Below are 17,937 nucleotides of genomic sequence, written 5' to 3'. Positions count from 1 at the left end.
CTTTATGCTAAGCTAAGCTAATATTGCGTATAGAGATTGGCATCGGTCTCTCTGAAAGGACGCAAACAAAGTGTCATTTTTTAGATTTATACTTTGCTGCGTTTGAAGAGAAGGGAACGAGGCGTACAGTCGACGTGATAATAAGATGCAAAACCACCACAAAAAGATGCAAAATGACTAAAAATAGATGGAAAACCACCACAAAAAGATGCAAAATGACTAAAAATAGATGTAAAACCACCACAAAAAGATGCAAAATGACTAAAAATAGATGGAAAACCACCACAAAAAGATGTGAAATGACTAAAAATAGATGCAAAACAATTATAAAGACATAGAATATATAAAAAGCTAACTAGTGTTAGCCCTTTGGGGCTGTTAGCATCTCTCCGGCCATTTTCTTTACACGGTTGATCAACGAAAAACCGTCTCTGTGGCTGAATTGATGGATCTTCTTGCTGAAAAAGATCATGGGATCCATTTTCACAGAACTGACACTTTAACGTGAATCCTGCTGTAAAATTGTGTCGTTATTCTGTGGATGGAAGGGACGAGGTGTACGGTCGACGTGATGAAGAACATCAACTGCATTGATTTGCAGGAATGACCTTCTGTGTCCCAACACGTCACTGTGAGTTAACTCAGCTGCAGGCGACACAGTACAGACACAACTCCTCCTCCTCCTCCTCCGTACGTCTTCCTACATCCACGCACATCAGTGTACATCATCAGTGTGAGTGTGCACTTCCGCTCAAAGTCTGCAGTGTCATGCACGCGTACGTCACTAAGAAGCTTCCCTAGAGCAGCGCTGTGAAGCCTCTGTGGGACAGTACAGATCAGCACCTGGTACACTGTTACTCATTAATGCTCATCATCCTTTAATCTAGATCCCTCTAAAGTCCAAGAGTAAGGACTCATTGCTCCATTGCTTATTAGATGTAAAAACGTGGATGTGTAGCGATAATCGGTACTGAATTCCCTGGAAAATAGGTCTGTTTAGACCCTGACACTACCCCCTAACCCTGACCCTATCCGTAAGCCCTAACCCTGTCAGAGCCAAAACGTGTGCTAAAGTGCCCTACAGGAGCCAAACGTCTGCTAAAATGCCCTATCGGAGCCAAAACATGTGCTAAAGTGCCCGACAGGAGCCAACACCTGTGCTAAAGTGCCCTACAGGAGCCAAAACGTGTGCTAAAGTGCCCTACAGGAGCCTAAACGTGTGCTAAAGTGCCCTCTAGGAGCCAAAACGTTTGGTAAAGTGCCCAACAGGAGCCAAAACATGTGCTAAAGTGCCTTACAGGAGCCAAAACATGTGCTAAAGTGCCCTACAGGAGCCTAAACGTGTGCTAAAGTGCCCTACAGGAGCCAAAACGTGTGCTAAAGTGTTCTTTAGGAGCCAAAACATGTGCTAAAGTTCCCTCTAGGAGCCAAAACATGTGCTAAAGTGCCTTACAGGAGCCAAAACGTGTGCTAAAGTGCCCTATCAGAGCCAAAACATGTGCTAAAGTGCCCTATAGGAGCCTAAACGTGTGCTAAAGTGCCCTATAGGAGCCTAAACGTGTGCTAAAGTGCCCTACAGGAGCCTTAACATGTGCTAAAGTGCCCTATCAGAGCCAAAACATGTGCTAAAGTGCCCAACAGGACCTTTTCGCCCCTGCCCTTCGAAAAGTCTGTGCACGCCACTGATGAAGTGCTTGTGCGAGCCTGTTCCCATCGTTCGTTCACGCCAAAGAGCCGCTCAAAAGAGCCGTTTCATTAGCGAAACGTCACATCACTGCTACTCTCTCATCACTACGGCCACAAATACGTTATCATCGCCGTCATCCTGTGGTTGTTTCTGTGTCCCGCTTACTTTTGGAGCTGAGCGAGCATCGCCCTCCTCTCCCGGTCTGTGACCTTCTTCAGCAGCAGCAGTTCTCTCTCCTGAGCCTTCCACTCCCACAGAGAGAAGGAGAACAGGGAGTCTCTGTACAGCGGGCTGCTCTTGGACAGCATGGCTTTCCACAAAGGCGCCATCAGCCCTCCGCCTGGGCTACTGACTGACCATCCCTCCCCTGTGTCCTCGCCTCTCTTTCACTCTCAGACTCCCGGCTCGTTCAAAACGCTCTCCGTTGCAGTGTTTCCTACCGGCCGTGTCTCCAGAGGTAACCGAGAGATGCTCATTAGCTTAGCGGCGGAGGTCCTGACCCCAGAGCGTGTGTGTGTGTGTGTGTGACAGCAGGTGCAGCTGGGACGGGCAGAGCGTGAGCAAGGGATGAAGGGATGGAGGGATGACTGAGAGTGTCGGGGGGGGAAAGCAGGAGTAAATCCTCCGATTAAGTTCGGGGCTTCCCAGGGAGATTTCGGCGGTTTCCTTCACACGGATCCCGGGAGTGTGTGTGGGCTGTGACCACAGGTGGTAACCCCAAATCAGACTCTTAAGGACGGGCCGTGCAGATGAGCGACGGAGGGTTCAGACCGACGCACAGAAGACAGAGAGACGGGTCAGAGGGTTAGATGACAGCTGCCAGCACGCGTCAGGGAAACTGCGTCGTGAGTGCAGCTCACAATAAAAGCACGGTTTGGTGATTGGACCACACCAGAGCGTGATTCACTTTAATGCTAAAACACCAAACAAGCGTCTCTTTAATTCGCTACGTGGTGAACGGAAAAAGGCCCGAGGGAAGCTGCACTCTAAGTCTCTTTTTCCTTTTGCATTGAAGTCTTGAATGGCGTCCTGAAAGGAAAGCCTCTTACGTCCACTCTGCCCCGGACACCCCCCCCCCCCCCCCGAGAGGGAGGGAAGAGCTGCGGGGAGGGAAGAGCGACGTAGAGAGGAGAGGAGAGGAGAGGAGAGGAGAGGAGAGGAGAGGAGAGGAGAGGAGAGGAGAGGAGAGGGATGTGCGAGCGTGAACGGATGTCCGGATCCCGAGGGCTGGTGCGTTCACGCTGCAGTGCCCATCAGAGGAAGAGAAGAACAGAAGCTGAATGAATGAATGAATGAATCCCTCTTTTCTTCCTTTCTTTCCTTCTGCTTCCTGTTTGCACGCCCGCTCGTCCTCTCCGCTGCGTAAATAAGGAGCTGAAGATGTAAAAGTGCGTCCTGCGTTGGCAGAAAAACTTGATCCAACTTCAGCTTAGAGCAAATCCAGGAAGTAGTCGGTATAGCAGAGACATTCGAGTCAAATCTGCGTCGCCTTCCGTCCTCAAAGTGTTTGAAAACGCAGCTTTCAGATGAGTGAATCTTACATAACGCAGACGGATCCTGGAGCTTTTGCACCATGTGCTGCTGCTGCTGCTGCTGCTGCTGCTGCTGCTGCTGCTGCTGCTGCTGCTGCTGCTGCTGCTGATACACTGGAGCAAAGGGATGCTCCGCTGAGCTGCGTCCCTCTCTCTCTCCCCTCCCTCTCTCTCTCTCTCCTCCCTCTCTCTCTCTCTCTCTCTCTCTCTCTCCCTGCGTTTAGCTGCTCATGACCTATTTCCCTCCCCACTGAAGGTCTTAATAACTTAACCTCATTAGAGGCCATGTCAACACGCCCTGAGCCCGGCGCGAGCACCAGAAGCCTCAGCAGCATTACGCCAGCAGTGCCATCACAATCACGCTGACACAATTAAATATATTTGTTCAGTCAAATGTCACTGAGCTGCCAGTTACTTCCTCTTAAGTAGCTTTAATGTTGGAAAATCCATCCTACCACGTCCCGTTTGGACTTTTCCAATCACTAACTGACCAGACTCCATCTCCTCCTGACCATGGATGGGTTACTGAACCAGCCCAGGGCCCTAACGTCATAAAATGTGCTGAAATAGCACAAAACCACCACAAAAAGATGCAAAACAATTACAAAGACATAGAAAACGACTAAAGGTGGCTGTAAAATGAGCACAACGAGAAACTAAATGAGCACTTTTTCGTTGGTATATTTGGGGAATGTTGCAAACGCAGCTCTGCCTCCTGCCTCCTGCAGCGCTGCAGCTTTGCCTCCTGCAGCCTGCAGCGCTGCAGCTTTGCCTCCTGCCTCCTGCAGCGCTGCAGCTTTGCCTCCTGCCTCCTGCAGCCTGCAGCTCTGCCTCCTGCCTCCTGCAGCCTGCAGCGCTGCAGCTTTGCCTCCTGCCTCCTGCAGCGCTGCAGCTTTGCCTCCTGCCTCCTGCAGCCTGCAGCTCTGCCTCCTGCCTCCTGCAGCCTGCAGCGCTGCAGCTCTGCCTCCTGCCTCCTGCAGCCTGCAGCGCTGCAGCTTTGCCTCCTGCCTCCTGCAGCGCTGCAGCTTGTGGCCGTCTCTTCTGGATGAGCGACACCGGATTCTGTTTCATAACACGGCGCCCTGACTGTCAGACCTGAGCACGATGGAAAAGAGTGTGAATGTAAAATATATGTGTGTGTGTGTGTGTGTGTGTGTGTGTGTGTGTGTGTGTGTGTGTGTGTGTGTTTGTTTGTGTGTGTGTGTGTGTGTGTGTGTGTGTGGTCCTTTAAGCGTGTTCAGAAGGGTGAGCGCTGGGTCAAACTGTGATAAACAAACAATGCTCTCTGAATAATTAGAGTTGCTCTTTAGAGACAGAGAGAGAGAGAGAGAGAGAGAGAGAGAGAGAGGGGGAGAGACAGAGAGACATACAGAGAGAGAGAGGGAGAGAGAGACAGAGACAGAGAGAGAGAGAGGGGCCTGCAGTAATCTAACATCATGTTGTTGCAGCACAGATGGTCGTCCAGATGTGAAGGAGAACTATTGAGTGTGTGTTCTGCGACAGCCATCTCATTTAGACCGTCCTCTGAGTGTGTGTGTGTGTGTGTGTGTGTGTGTGTGTGTGTGTGTGTGTGTGTGTGTGTGTGTGTGTGTGTGTGTCTGTGTCTGTGTGTCTGTGTGTGTGTGTGAATTAATCTATGCATTACCTTAAATGTGATGAACACAGAGTATTTTGGTCATTTTGCATCTTTTTGTGGTGGTTTTGCATCTATTTTTAATCATTTTGCATCTTTTTGTGGTGTTTTGCATCTATTTTTAGTCATTTTGCATCTTTTTGTGGTGGTTTTGCATCTATTTTTAGTCATTTTGCATCTTTTTGTGGTGGTTTTGCATCTATTTTTAGTCATTTTGCATCTTTTTGTGGTGTTTTGCATCTATTTTTAGTCATTTTGCATCTTTTTGTGGTGGTTTTGCATCTTTTTTTAGTCATTTTGCATCTTTTTGTGGTGGTTTTGCATCTATTTTTAGTCATTTTGCATCTTTTTGTGGTGGTTTTGCATCTTTTCTCAGTCATTTTGCATCTTTTTGTGGTGTTTTGCATCTATTTTTAGTCATTTTGCATCTTTTTGTGGTGGTTTTGCATCTTTTTTTAGTCATTTTGCATCTTTTTGTGGTGGTTTTGCATCTATTTTTTAGTCATTTTGCATCTTTTTGTGGTGGTTTTGCATCTATTTTTAGTCATGTTGCATCTTTTTGTGGTGGTTTTGCATCTATTTTTAGTCATTTTGCATCTTTTTGTGCTGGTTTTGCATCTATTTTTAGTCATTTTGCATCTTTTTGTGGTGTTTTGCATCTATTTTTAGTCATTTTGCATCTGTTATTTACCATATTGTGTTTGTTTGCCCTTGACCTTACAGGACCGTGTGCTGATGCCTGGCTTCATCCAACACCCGTCGATGTCATCACAGTTAACTAAGAACTAGGTGTTTTAAATCTCATCTTATCCCAGTGGAGGACTTTGTTTTGTTCCTCTTATGTAACTGAGTCTGTCCGCTCTTCCTTTGTCCCTTCATCATCATCATCATCTCTAATTAGCTCGACCGGACAGTCGAGGTCCTCCCCGGGACATCAGCTGGTCACGACTGCCCAGATCACATTAATTAAAAGTTTGCATGGTCTGGATGCGTGTGTGGTGGAGGGTGGAGAGGGCGGAGAGGGGAGGGTGGAGGACGGAGGGTGGAGGGCAGAGGACTGAGAGGGCGGAGAGGGGAGGGTGGAGGACGGAGGGTGGAGGGTGGAGGATGGAGGGTGGAGGGTGGAGGGCAGAGGACTGAGAGGGCGTAGAGGGGAGGGTGGAGGGTGGAGTGTGGAGGGCGGAGAGGGGAGGGTGGAGGGTGGAGGGCGGAGGGCGGAGGGTGGAGAGCGGAGGGTGGAGGGTGGAGGGTGGAGGGTGGAGGGTGGATGGCTGCCCAGTCGTGGCTCTGCCCTGCAGGACTTTGGTGGTTTTGTAACGCTGTGATGTCAGAGCTGCTGAACGGCCCGACGAGAGCGGCAGCGAGGAATCAGACTTGGCACGGCGAGTAAAAAAGAAAGAAGAGTGAAAGAAACCAAAGAAGCGCGTGGGGCAGAAGAACAAAGACTTTTAAAACAGAACCACATAAAGAGGCCTTTAGTTGAGTGAGTTTGCGGTGAGACGCGGGATCATTGATGGTCAGGACGAAGGGAGCGACATCATTATTCCCTCATTAATGAACTCATCATCATTAATCATCCTGTGACATCATCGCTCATTATCCACTGAACATCGGATTAATCACCCCGAGGGACGAACATCGGCCGAGCGTCACACGCCAATACTTTCCATTGACACGCACACACACGCACGCACACACACACGCACGCACGCACGCGCACACACACACACACACACGCGCACACACACACGCAAACACACATATAAACACGCACACACACACACACACACACACACACACACACACACACACACACACACACACACACACACACACACACACACACACACACACACACACACCCACACACACACACACACACACACACACACTGACCTGATGGCGAGCAGCTCTGTCTTCTCGTCTGGATCTTCAGAATGATCTCCTGTTGGAGACGACAGAATAACGTCATTTGTTTTTACCCGTTTACATCCACACACATCTGGAGGTCAGAGGTCATCACTCACGTCCGCTGATCTTGGCGCTGACCCGCTGTGCCAGAGCGCCGCTCTGAGCCAGCTGGTCCCTGAAGCTCTGGCCCATGTAGTAGTCGATGTCGTTGGCCCTGAGCAGCTCCTCGAAGGCCTTGGTGGTGTCTCCCAGGTGCTGGGTGAGGATGTTGCACACCCCCCGACCCTCCCGCAGACGCTGGCGCAGGTGGGACAGCTCTCTGGCCTGGGCCTGGATCAGACTGTCGAACTTACTGCGGACAGAGCAGAAGTGATGGAGTATGTGTTAGTGCTGACAATCAGAGGGTTGGCATGGCAACGTCCTCGTTTGCTCCTGCGATGATTACTACAATTAAGAAGGAGAAGAAGAAGCAGAAGAAGTAGCAGAAGAAGAAGGAGAAGAAGAAGAAGAAGGAGAAGAAGAAGAAGAAGAAGCAGAAGAAGTAGCAGAAGAAGAAGGAGAAGAAGAAGAAGAAGGAGAAGAAGAAGAACAACAACAACAGCAAGGGGCTCCCAATGGATCAGTGCCCCGAGCAGTTGGGGGTTCAGTGCCTTGCTCAACAGCACCTCGGCAGTGCCCAGTAGATGAACTGGCACCTCTCCAGCCACCAGTCCAAACTGCATTCATGGTTCACTCAGGGACTCGAACCGGCGACCCTACGGTTCCCAGCCAAGTCACCTAAGGACTGAGCTCCTGCCGCCCCCAAAATTACATTTTCATCTAATCCAATATTTCAATAGTTATTTAATCGTACAACATTAGACACAGCGTCATGTCCTGTACGGTCAAGTTCGATGCCGTCTCATTATCCTAAACAGCTTTGCTCACCCGGGCCAGGCGGCCGGCTTGACGTCCCCGCTGACGGACTTCTTCCCTCCGCTCCTCAGCTGGTCCTCCAGGGCGTCCACCCGGGACACCAGCTCCCTCAGACCCTTGTCGTCGTGCGGGTGACGGGGCGAGGCGTGAGGGCCTCCGTCGGACGACTGCCAGCCCTCGTCGTCCTCCGCCCCGCTCTGGGAGGGCGAGGCCTGGAAGGACCAGTTGACCTTGCGGGGCGTGGGGGGCCCGCAGTCGCTGGAGGCGGAGAGGGAGCGGAGCCGGCTCTGGAGCCCGCGGATCACCGCCTGGGAGCGGGACAGCTGGGAGCGGAGGTCCTCCACGAGCCGCTGCAGGGAGGAGGACTCGTCCCCGTCCCCGGAGCTCTGGGTGGAGGTTTTGGGGAAGGTGGAGCTGCTGCCGGTGCTGCCGGAGGGCCACCACTGGGACCCACAGTCCAGGGACGTGCACATCTCCAGGTCATCGAACTCTGTCACAGCAGGAGGACAGTAGAGTCACTGTCAGTCGACAGCTTCCTGTTTTCTTTATTATAACACTTATTTATTATCATTATAATTAAAAGTGTTTTAATTCATTATTATAATTAAATTAACAGTGTTTTAATGAGGAGTCAGTTGAGCACAGTCCTGTAACCCCCTGTTTTAATCTGACTTTTAATAAAATAATTAATAAAGTTCAAATTTAATTATATAAATATTACAATGTGTATTTAATTGTTTATTTACTTTGAAAGTATTTTATTTTTGTCTATATTTCTCTGCCTGTGGATTTATTAACTCTAGTATGTTTTTTATTTAATTATATACAGAACATTCACTTTATCATATAAATTTTACAAAGTGTGTTTAATTGTTTATTTACTTAAAATTATTTAGTTTTATTGAGTTTCATTATTTTGTTTTTATTCCGGATTTATATTTTCTACTAAGTTCAAATTTAATTATAAATATTACAACTTGTATTTATTTGTTTATTTACTTCAAATGAATTTGTTTTTTTCTAAACTTCTCTGTCTAGTATGTTTTTTATTCCATTATTTAAAGCACATTTACTTTATACTAAATATTACTAAATATTAACTTTAACAATACTATTTAATTGTTTATTTACTTTGAAACTATTTCATTTTTATTTATATTTCTCTGCCTGTGGATGGATTTATGTTTTCTATTAGGTTCAAATTTAATTATATATATTTAATTAAATTATTTATAACTACTTTTTAAATTAACTCGTTTTTTACATCAATTTTTGATAAATTTATTGTTTTAATTGATTGATGCAGCTGGAAAAGTGCGACACAAGTGAAAATATGAGTTTAAATGAGCTTTTATAAATATAAACAAATATAATAATATCATAATAAATAATAACAACACACATAATCATAAATAATGAATATAAAAAACTTATTTGTAGCACTTCTGTAGAACATTACAAACTATCACACACAAATACACAGACAGAGTAAAATAAAATGAATAAAATAAATAAGTACATAAGTGTTGGTGTGTGCAGTGTTTAGTCTTTACACATTCACAGTTTGTGTTTAAAGTAAAATAATAAGTTATAAACGTGAACGTGCAGCTGTGTTACTGTCCCAGCTGCTCTCTGCCGCCCTCTGGTGTTTAAACGAAGCTACTACAGCGACACGTGAAGCAAACTGAGATTAGATTCTGTTTTAAATCACTTTAATCTTTGCAAAGAACAAAATCATTGAGTTTCTCACTTCAGAGGTCGTTCGTTTTGTTCCAGGGCCGGACTTTGTCTCCGCAGGGGCTCGACTTTCAAACAAATACATGGATTCAAGCATCACTGAGCACGTGACGCTGGGGAGTCCACTCTTAAGCACGGTGACGTCTGCTGACAGTGCAGCTTTGGTGGTCCGCTGCTTTCCTCTCTCAGGGCGCCCTCCCACTGTGCCTCCGTCCCGTGCCCCGTGCTTTAGGGTCCTTGTCCCCCCCTCCAGGCCCGTTTGTACTCACACTACCTGGGCCTCGGAGAATGCTTCTTGCTGCCTATACGTCATCACGCCGTAACACGTCACACGCATTGATGACGTCATGGCGATGCGTGGCTTTGTTTCCAGATCTTTCCGTAGACCTCAGAGTTTTTGTGCGTCTTGTCGATTGTTTTTGAATCTTTTCATCGACCAAATCTGCAGTAAACACTCCACCTCCGCATCACACCAACGTGAACCTTTCACCGCCATTGTTTTAAATGTCCGCGCATGGTCCCTCCTTCTTTTTTCTACGTCCCAACAGGCGCACAGGAAATGACCTCAGAACCGCCGTAGGCCTCGTGCCCCGTACAAGTGCGCACGCTCGTGCTCGTACACGTGCAAACGTGCTTTACTAAAGCCCACCTCTCCCAAACGGGCCGTGGACGGCAAGTGTGCCGCTCCTAGACGCGGTACGGTTGCACTCACACTGGTCAAAGGAACCAGACTTTAGCCGTGAAACGTGTTTGGGCACGGAACGGAGGCACAGTGGGAGTGCAACCTTTGTGTGAGAGAACACCCCCCCCCCCCACAGCTCTCCTGTCAGACGTACCTGGGCTGCTGGTGTCCTCCCTCTCCGCCTCGTTCTCGCTGCGGCCGCAGGTCTCGTAGCCCAGGTCCTGCAGGTCCACCTGGATCTGCTTACTGTCCTGCTGCACCGCCGTCTCCGCTGCACACAGGAGGAGAAGACGCAGCTTTACTCCGTGTGTCTGCAGTTAACAGCACTGGATCTCTGCTGTTCTTGTTGGATATACGTATATATGCTGATTGTTATAGTGTTACACTCTGTGTTCATTGTGATTTTCGTGTATTATGCAGACAGTAGGTGCTTGTTCCCCAACCTTGAAACCACTGTGAGAGTGTGTGTGCAGAGAAGAGATGAAAAGGAGTGTGTGTAGATGTCGCGCCTTTCTAATCTTCTGACTAAACACTACATTCACCCGTTCACACAGACGTTCACACTGATGGCAGTGGACATCTACAGACCATCTAATCTAACCATTAACACCACATTCACACACCCATGCGCAGCACGCGGAGCAATTAGGGGTGCAGTGTCTTGCCCAAGGACACTTCGACATGCGGACCCGGGGAGCTGGGGATCTAACCGCCGTTCTCTCATATGGAGGACGACCCACTCTCCCACTGAGCCACAGCCGCCCCTTGAGTAACAGTCTGTAGAAAGGGAAACTACAAGCGAAAGAGCAGTGAGGCCTTCAAGGACGCTGTCTGAGGGTGTGTGATATTTGCTTACACCTCTAAAGGAGACGTGTGCTCTGTGTCAGCAGATCTCACCGATCGTTCAGCCTGAACAGATGTGACGCTCTGTGACGACGTCTCCAAACATCTCTGCATTAATAAATATCTAAAGTTTGTTCGTATGTGTCTGAACTGATCCCTTCTCATCAGCAGATGCGGGGAGGCCGCGTCACTGTGTGACATGAACACGCGTGTGTGTGTCCACTCACTGAGCAGCTCCCTGTAGTCTTTGAGCTGCTCGGCCTGAGCCTGCACCGTGGCCTCGGACACCATCAGCCTCTCCTTCAGCTCCTCGCTCTTCTGCTGCAGACGCACCGTCTTCTTCACCGAGGAGGCGGCGGTGGTGGCGGCGGCGCCCCACTGCTCACCGGAAGTCCTCTCCTGGAGAACAAGCAGGAGGAAGAGGTCAAGAGAAGTGCTTTATTTTTCGTGCACGTCTTTGTGTTCGTTAGAGTCTCGCCTCTCCCGTCTTTGGGCACCGCGTGCTCCGACTGATCTCACTAAGAAACACTCGATACGCAGACGTATTCTACACAATTTGACTCGGTGAAGAGCGGGAAAAAACGGCTCTTCTGACAGTAAAGGTTGCAGACCCCTGACCTAATGTACCGTGGAACAGAAAAGGGTCGGAAAACAGCTGCGGAGAAACTGAACGTCCTGCTCCGATGCTGGTCTCAGATGACGAAACGGAGAAATTCAAGTCCTGTCTCACCTGTGAGGAGGTGGCGAGCAGGTGCGGCGCCTCGGCTCCGTCGGCTCTCTGCTCCTCAGCCGTCCGGATGTTGTTCTGCGACAGAGACAGCTCGCCGTCCCAGGCGTCCCACATCCCAGAGCTCTCCTCCTCCTCTTCTATGGTCACATCCAGCTCCTCCTCCTCCTCCTCCTCCTCCTCCTCGTCTCCGTCCACCCTCTGTTCATCCCCGTGCTTCCTGTCGATCAGCTGATGCTTCAGAGCTCCGTTCTCGGCCTGCAGGCTGAACAAAGCTCTCCTTTAAAGCAGACGGAGGGGTTAGAGACAAACACAAACACTCTTCGGACACGTTCGGCCTCGTCGTGTCCGTCTCACCTCATCTGTGAGAGCGAGGAGAAGCCGCCCTTCTCCAGCTGAGCCTTCAGCTCGCCCAGCTCCCTCTCCACCGCCCTCTTCTGCTCCACCAGCTGTTTGACCTCCATCAGTCCCTGACCCTCGAACAACGCGTCCTGTGACTGGGTCTTTCCCGCTCCTCCACGCTCCTGTTGGGGACACTAAATCTCTAAATGATCCTGAATGATCAGCCACGAGCCTCCGAGGTGAGACCAGAGATCCAAAAGGACAAAAACATTTACAGCGTCATGCCTAATAAAACCCTCAGGAATCAATCTGTCGCCTGCCTTTGCTTAGTTTGAATTGAGAAGATTTTGAGACGTTGTCACTGAGGAAAAAGGGTTTTAAAAAATCTTCTTATCCCCTTAAAATCAAAGTGGCCCCCATCCGTGAAGCTTTGGCGACCCTTAGAGGGTCCGGGACCCCCATGTTTAGCACCAGTGTTTACATTTTTCACCTTCAAAACTTAAAAAACTCTTTTCTACACAAATAAATTTGATTCACTAAATATAAACGCTAAAATAACCGATCATTTCTCAGTTATCCAACCTTTAAGGGGCCAGGATTTTCAGAATAAAAGCACACAACACAACCTTAGTTCAGTCAGAAATGCTGCTACACTACACTACACGCTGTTATCACTTCTTTAGTTTGTACTTATTTTATTTCAACATGCTGTTAAACTTCACGCTCCGTATTGTTGTATATGTATAAACCTGCGTTTAACCACAATGTCTGTTGCACTCTGTCACATTTAGTTAGTGTTTGATTTATTTGATGTCTCTTAAAAGTCTCCACTCTTGGATGCAAACTCCTAAACTTCTAAATCCTAAAGAAGTTAACATCAAACCTAAAAACGTGACTCACTGGATGTTTAGAATAAAATAGAAAGCACTTTGCAAAAGTGCAGAAATGTGTCTTTTGCACGTGCAAAGCTGCTTTTTTGGTCCTTTATTTCCCTTTATGTCTCTTTTAAAACTCTTAAAAGTGTTCAGAGGAACAAACTTCACCACGAGGGATCAAACTGACGTCAAACTGACGCATTCATACCTGGGTGTGGGACAGTTTGGACTCCTCTTCATCAACGCTCTCAGTGAACTCGCTGTTCAAATCCTCCTCATCATCGTCATCGTCAGCTTCGTCCTCTGAGCTCAGTTCTGCAGGAAGGAGGAAAACAAAGAGTCAGATTTGTACCAAGAGAAGAACTTTATGAGTTTTTATTCACTTTGTGCAGATCAGCAGGTGTTCAGAGTCTCACACCGTCGACACAGACCACGCTTAACTGTGTGTGTGCACAGAAACAGCTTAAACTTCCATATGAGCTGCGTATGAAGCTGCTGAAAAGAGACTTCTCTCGTAGTTTTGGATGGATTTATAAAGTTTAACACGTTGCAACTGCAGATAAACTCACCACTGTGACTCTTCTCGACTCTCGCGGAGGTTAAAATGAATCACACACGAAGGCCGTTTGTGATGTTTTGGTGTCTTTTATTGTCCACAATGTTTGAAATTTGCCTTTGGTCTCATAAATGCAACAACAACAACAGCAGCACTTACACGCAAACAGGGCAAAGAGCAGGATGGCAGAAGCAACAACAACAAAGACGCATCAACGGGACACGGGGTTCACTGCTCCACTGGCGTTCTGTACACTTTGATGAGAAATGCTGAGAAACGCTGTTCAGACTTTAAAATGTAACTTTCAGTGGTTTTAATGAAACAAAGTTCATAAAGTGATCTGATCATAACCTCAGTGACACTGCAGCACAGTAAGTACCACAGCTCTCTCTCTCTCTCTCTCTCTCTCTCTCGATGGGATGAAGGATCTTGGTAATTCGTATCGTCGACCAGAGGGCAGAAGTTCAAACTCCCGTTGAGTGGACGAGAGGGAGCAGCTTATTTCCTGAGCACTTCCTCGTACGTAAACGACTTCATGGTTTCTGTCTCCTGTGAGTTCTGACGCTCGGTTTACTCTTCTCCGCTTCTTCCTCGTCTAAAACGACGAACCCCTCCGTGTTTCATCACAACTGGAAATGAATGAATTTCAAAGCTGCAGAAAACGTCCTTCGTATATCAAACAATCAGATATGAGCAGGTTTGACTGATTGGGTTGAGATTATTTAGAGTATTTATCATTTATGGGACTGTTTTTAGTTCAATTAAAGTACAATATAAGTGTTAAATGAATAAATATAATATTCATATTCATAGTGGAGGGACACGACGAGTCACTTTGCAGCTAAAACCTAAAAAAACCTGATTTTTATTATTATTAATAAAATAATCTATAACATTTAAAACAATCTGTTAACTCCTAAAACTACATTTGTATTTTAAAAAGGAAATTAAAGCTCTCTTTTTTTAATCTGGCTTTTATTTTGGAGTGCTGTTAGAGCCTTATGTTAAAATCATTGTTTTTACATTTCTTACATTTGATTGATTTTTATTTATGGTTTTTTAACGTTTTATTGTTGCAATTTTTAGTCTTGCAACATTTTATTGCTTGTTGATATTTAATTAGTTGTCTGTGAAGCTGCGTGTTTGTTGAAAAGGAGCTGTGTGAATAAAGTTTAAAGACTTAAATTTTATTTATTTATTTTGGGCGTGTAAATGTGTGTGGAGACAAATGTCATAAAACCAATAATAAATACATTTAAACATAAATAAATAAATTTAAACATAAATGATATAGGGACGTTGAGGGGAATTAATACAAATAAAACAGCTGATTTACGTCACATTTGATCAATGAATCAACGCCTGTATTTAATATAGAATAAATAAATATTATTCTGGTACTTTAACGTAATATTCATTTATTTATCTCATTATTTATTTTTGGTTCAGTCCTCCAGAGAAAAACCTCCTTTAATCACAAACGTATGATTCAAAATATCACAGGTTTATTTTGAATGAACGGATTTAAAAATGGACAAAAATGAAATATCACAGAGAGAAAGAAAAGAAAGGAAGAAGGAAAGAGAGAAAGAACGAACGAATAAATGAACGAAGGAAGGAAAGAATGAACAAAAGATAAGGAAGAAAGAGAGAACAAAAGAAAGGATGAACAAAGAAAGAAAGAGAGAAAGGACGAACGAAACGAACAAAAGTAAGAAAGGACGAACGAATGAAAGAAAGGACGAATGAATGAATGAACGAAGGAAAGAAAGAAAGGACGAACGAATGAAAGAAAGGGCGAACGAATGAAAGAAAGGGCGAACGAATGAACGAAGGAAAGAAAGAAAGAAAGGGCGAACGAATGAAAGAAAGGACGAACGAATGAACGAAGGAAAGAAAGAAAGAAAGGGCGAACGAATGAAAGAAAGGTGCGAACGAATGAACGAAGGAAAGAAAGAAAGAAAGGGCGAACGAATGAAAGAAAGGACGAACGAATGAACGAAGGAAAGAAAGAAAGAAAGGGCGAACGAATGAAAGAAAGGGCGAACGAATGAACGAAGGAAAGAAAGAAAGAAAGGGCGAACGAATGAAAGAAAGGACGAACGAATGAACGAAGGAAAGAAAGAAAGAAAGGGGCGAACGAATGAAAGAAAGGACGAACGAATGAACGAAGGAAAGAAAGAAAGAAAGGGCGAACGAATGAACGAAGGAAAGAAAGAACGCACGAAAGAAAGGACGAACGAACGAAAGAAAGGAAAGAACGAATGAACTAAAAAAAGAAGAGAGAAAGAAAAAGCCAGAAAGAACGAAGGAAGGAAGGAAGGAAGGAAAGAGAGAAAGAAAGAGAGAGAGAAAGAAAGAGAGAGAGAGAAAGAGAGAGAGAGAGAGAGAGAGAGAAAGAGAGAGAGAGAGAGAGAGGAGAGAGAGAGAGAGAGAGAGAGAAAGAAAGAGAGAGAGAGAGAGAGAGAGAGAGAGAGGAGAGAGAGAGAGAGAGAGAGAGAGAGAGAGAGAGAGAAAGAAAGAGAGAAAAAGAAAGAGAGAGAGAGAGAGAGAGAGAGAGAGAGCTCTGGTACTTACTGTGCTGCAGCGACACTGAGTTTGTTTGTTGCACAAAGTTTCATTAAAAACCTGAAAGTTACATTTTAAAGTCTAAACAGTGTTTCTCATGTTTCTCATGATTTTACAGAATCAAAATCACATAAAAGCAACATGTTTATAATTTCATATCATAGCAAAGCCACCGAACACACACACAAGGTCAAATATGATCACACAAACAGACACAAAGGTGCATTTACGGGCGTTTAACGAGGAAACGATGCTCTGAACCATAAACATGATGAAGAGAAAACAGGTTTATGTCGTAGCAACATCTAAAGACACGGAGCTAACGTTAGCGCTCTGCAGCTCAGTCGCAGTTGTTCTGGTCCTGAAGCGTCAGTCAGACCCAGACTCACGTGGAGTCTGTTGTCCCTAAAATGGCGGACGAGCAGACGTCTCGGAATGCTAACAGTGTAGTTAGCATCTTTGTTTGTTAGCCTGTTAGCTTGTACCTGTCGGTGCGCTCTGAGCCGGAGCGTTCACTTGTCTCTGACGCCGTCGTGTCCAAGTCGTTCCCGTCCAACAGTGTTTCTCAGATCAGACGGCCGATTGGTTCAAGGATCAGCTGATTGGTTCATGGATCAGTGACGTAACGACTGAAGCTGATTGGTTCATGGATCAGTGACGTAACAACTGAAGCTGATTGGTTCATGGATCAGTGACGTAACAACTGAAGCTGATTGGTTCATGGATCAGCTGATTGGTTCATGGATCAGCTGATTGGTTCGTGGATCAGTGACGTAACGACTGAAGCTGATTGGTTCATGGATCAGTGACGTAACAACTGAAGCTGATTGGTTCATGGATCAGCTGATTGGTTCATGGATCAGCTGATTGGTTCATGGATCAGCTGATTGGTTCATGGATCAGCTGATTGGTTCATGGATCAGCTGATTGGTTCACGGATCAGCTGATTGGTTTATGGATCAGCTGATTGGTTCATGGATCAGTGACGTAACAACTGAAGCTGCTGGACTCGTTTGAAGGTGAAATTTCAGAGACGTGCGCTGACACCTGCTCAGGAGCGTACGATGTTTCCCGGGTCCTACGTGACCGAGGATCGAACCCTTTTTCGCCAAAAAGAGTTCGATTTCCCGTATTTTTCCTAAATCAGTGCTGAGTCCCCCAAAACACCCCAAACACCCCCCAACCCTTTATGTCACCTCAGTGTTTATAATCTGAAATAACTCGAACAAACTGCTGCTTCTGTCATTATGAAATAACAACAGTGATGTATTTTACCCACCTGCTTTTATTTATATTTATTTATACTAAACTAACAGTGTGTGTTAGATGTTATTGTGTGCATGCAACAATATTACAGCACTCTCTCTAAACCTTTTATCCTGCGTACATATGTATTTATACATGGTTTTTAAACTGCACGGGCACAGTTTTAATATATTATTTTACCTTTTATTTATCTGGAGGGTTCATTAGTGCAGGGAGGAGGGTGTTTGAATAACCAAAGCATCTCCGGCTGCCTGTCCTGTCGTCCAGTGGTACTCTTTTTAAATATAAATGTACATTTTAACCGTCATTAGAACCTTTTAAGGAGGTTTTTAAATTGTTTTAATGACGCAGAAAGTCCCCTGTGCCCGTGCGCTCCATGGTGCCCGTCGTGGGCTTCTGTCTCTGCTCCTTCAGGGGAAGGATGTGAGACTGTTACAGACCCGGGTCCCTGGAGTCGGTGGGAGACGATTTAGAAACACAAACAGAAGCAAACCCCTCATAAGAAGCTGCAGCTGGTCCGTGCAGACCTGCGTTTACTGTCGAGAGAAGCTTCGTTAGTCCATCACGTCACCAACACACACACGCTCAGTTAGTATTTACACCCAGAGGGTCCCGTGCGTTAGCTTCTGTTAGCCCAGCAGCACAGCAGGACCCCCAGGACCC

General features: G+C 46.3%; 1 protein-coding gene across 7 annotated transcripts in view; it reads right to left on the bottom strand.

Annotated features, from left to right (window-relative positions):
* The window catches only part of pde4dip (phosphodiesterase 4D interacting protein), a 117,746-nt gene that overhangs the window by 12,922 nt on the left and 86,887 nt on the right, over nt 1–17,937 (bottom strand). For 6 of the 7 annotated variants that reach the window (XM_083940555.1, XM_083940554.1, XM_083940550.1 and 3 more), the window contains 8 exons: nt 13,093–13,199; nt 12,025–12,203; nt 11,671–11,947; nt 11,168–11,339; nt 10,252–10,368; nt 7,691–8,168; nt 6,880–7,115; nt 6,749–6,797 (listed from right to left, as the gene is read on the bottom strand). In XM_083940555.1, the coding sequence (XP_083796681.1) occupies nt 6,749–6,797; nt 6,880–7,115; nt 7,691–8,168; nt 10,252–10,368; nt 11,168–11,339; nt 11,671–11,947; nt 12,025–12,203; nt 13,093–13,199 (1,615 nt within the window). The remainder of the gene's footprint in view (nt 1–6,748; nt 6,798–6,879; nt 7,116–7,690; nt 8,169–10,251; nt 10,369–11,167; nt 11,340–11,670; nt 11,948–12,024; nt 12,204–13,092; nt 13,200–17,937) is intronic. The other variant, XM_083940552.1, reaches the window with a different exon arrangement.

This window comes from Echiichthys vipera (genome assembly GCF_963691815.1).
Source record: "Echiichthys vipera genome assembly, chromosome: 3".
Taxonomy (NCBI): domain Eukaryota; kingdom Metazoa; phylum Chordata; class Actinopteri; order Perciformes; family Trachinidae; genus Echiichthys; species Echiichthys vipera.
Note: the sequence above shows the minus strand (reverse complement) of the source record. Positions and strands in the feature narration are given on the sequence as shown.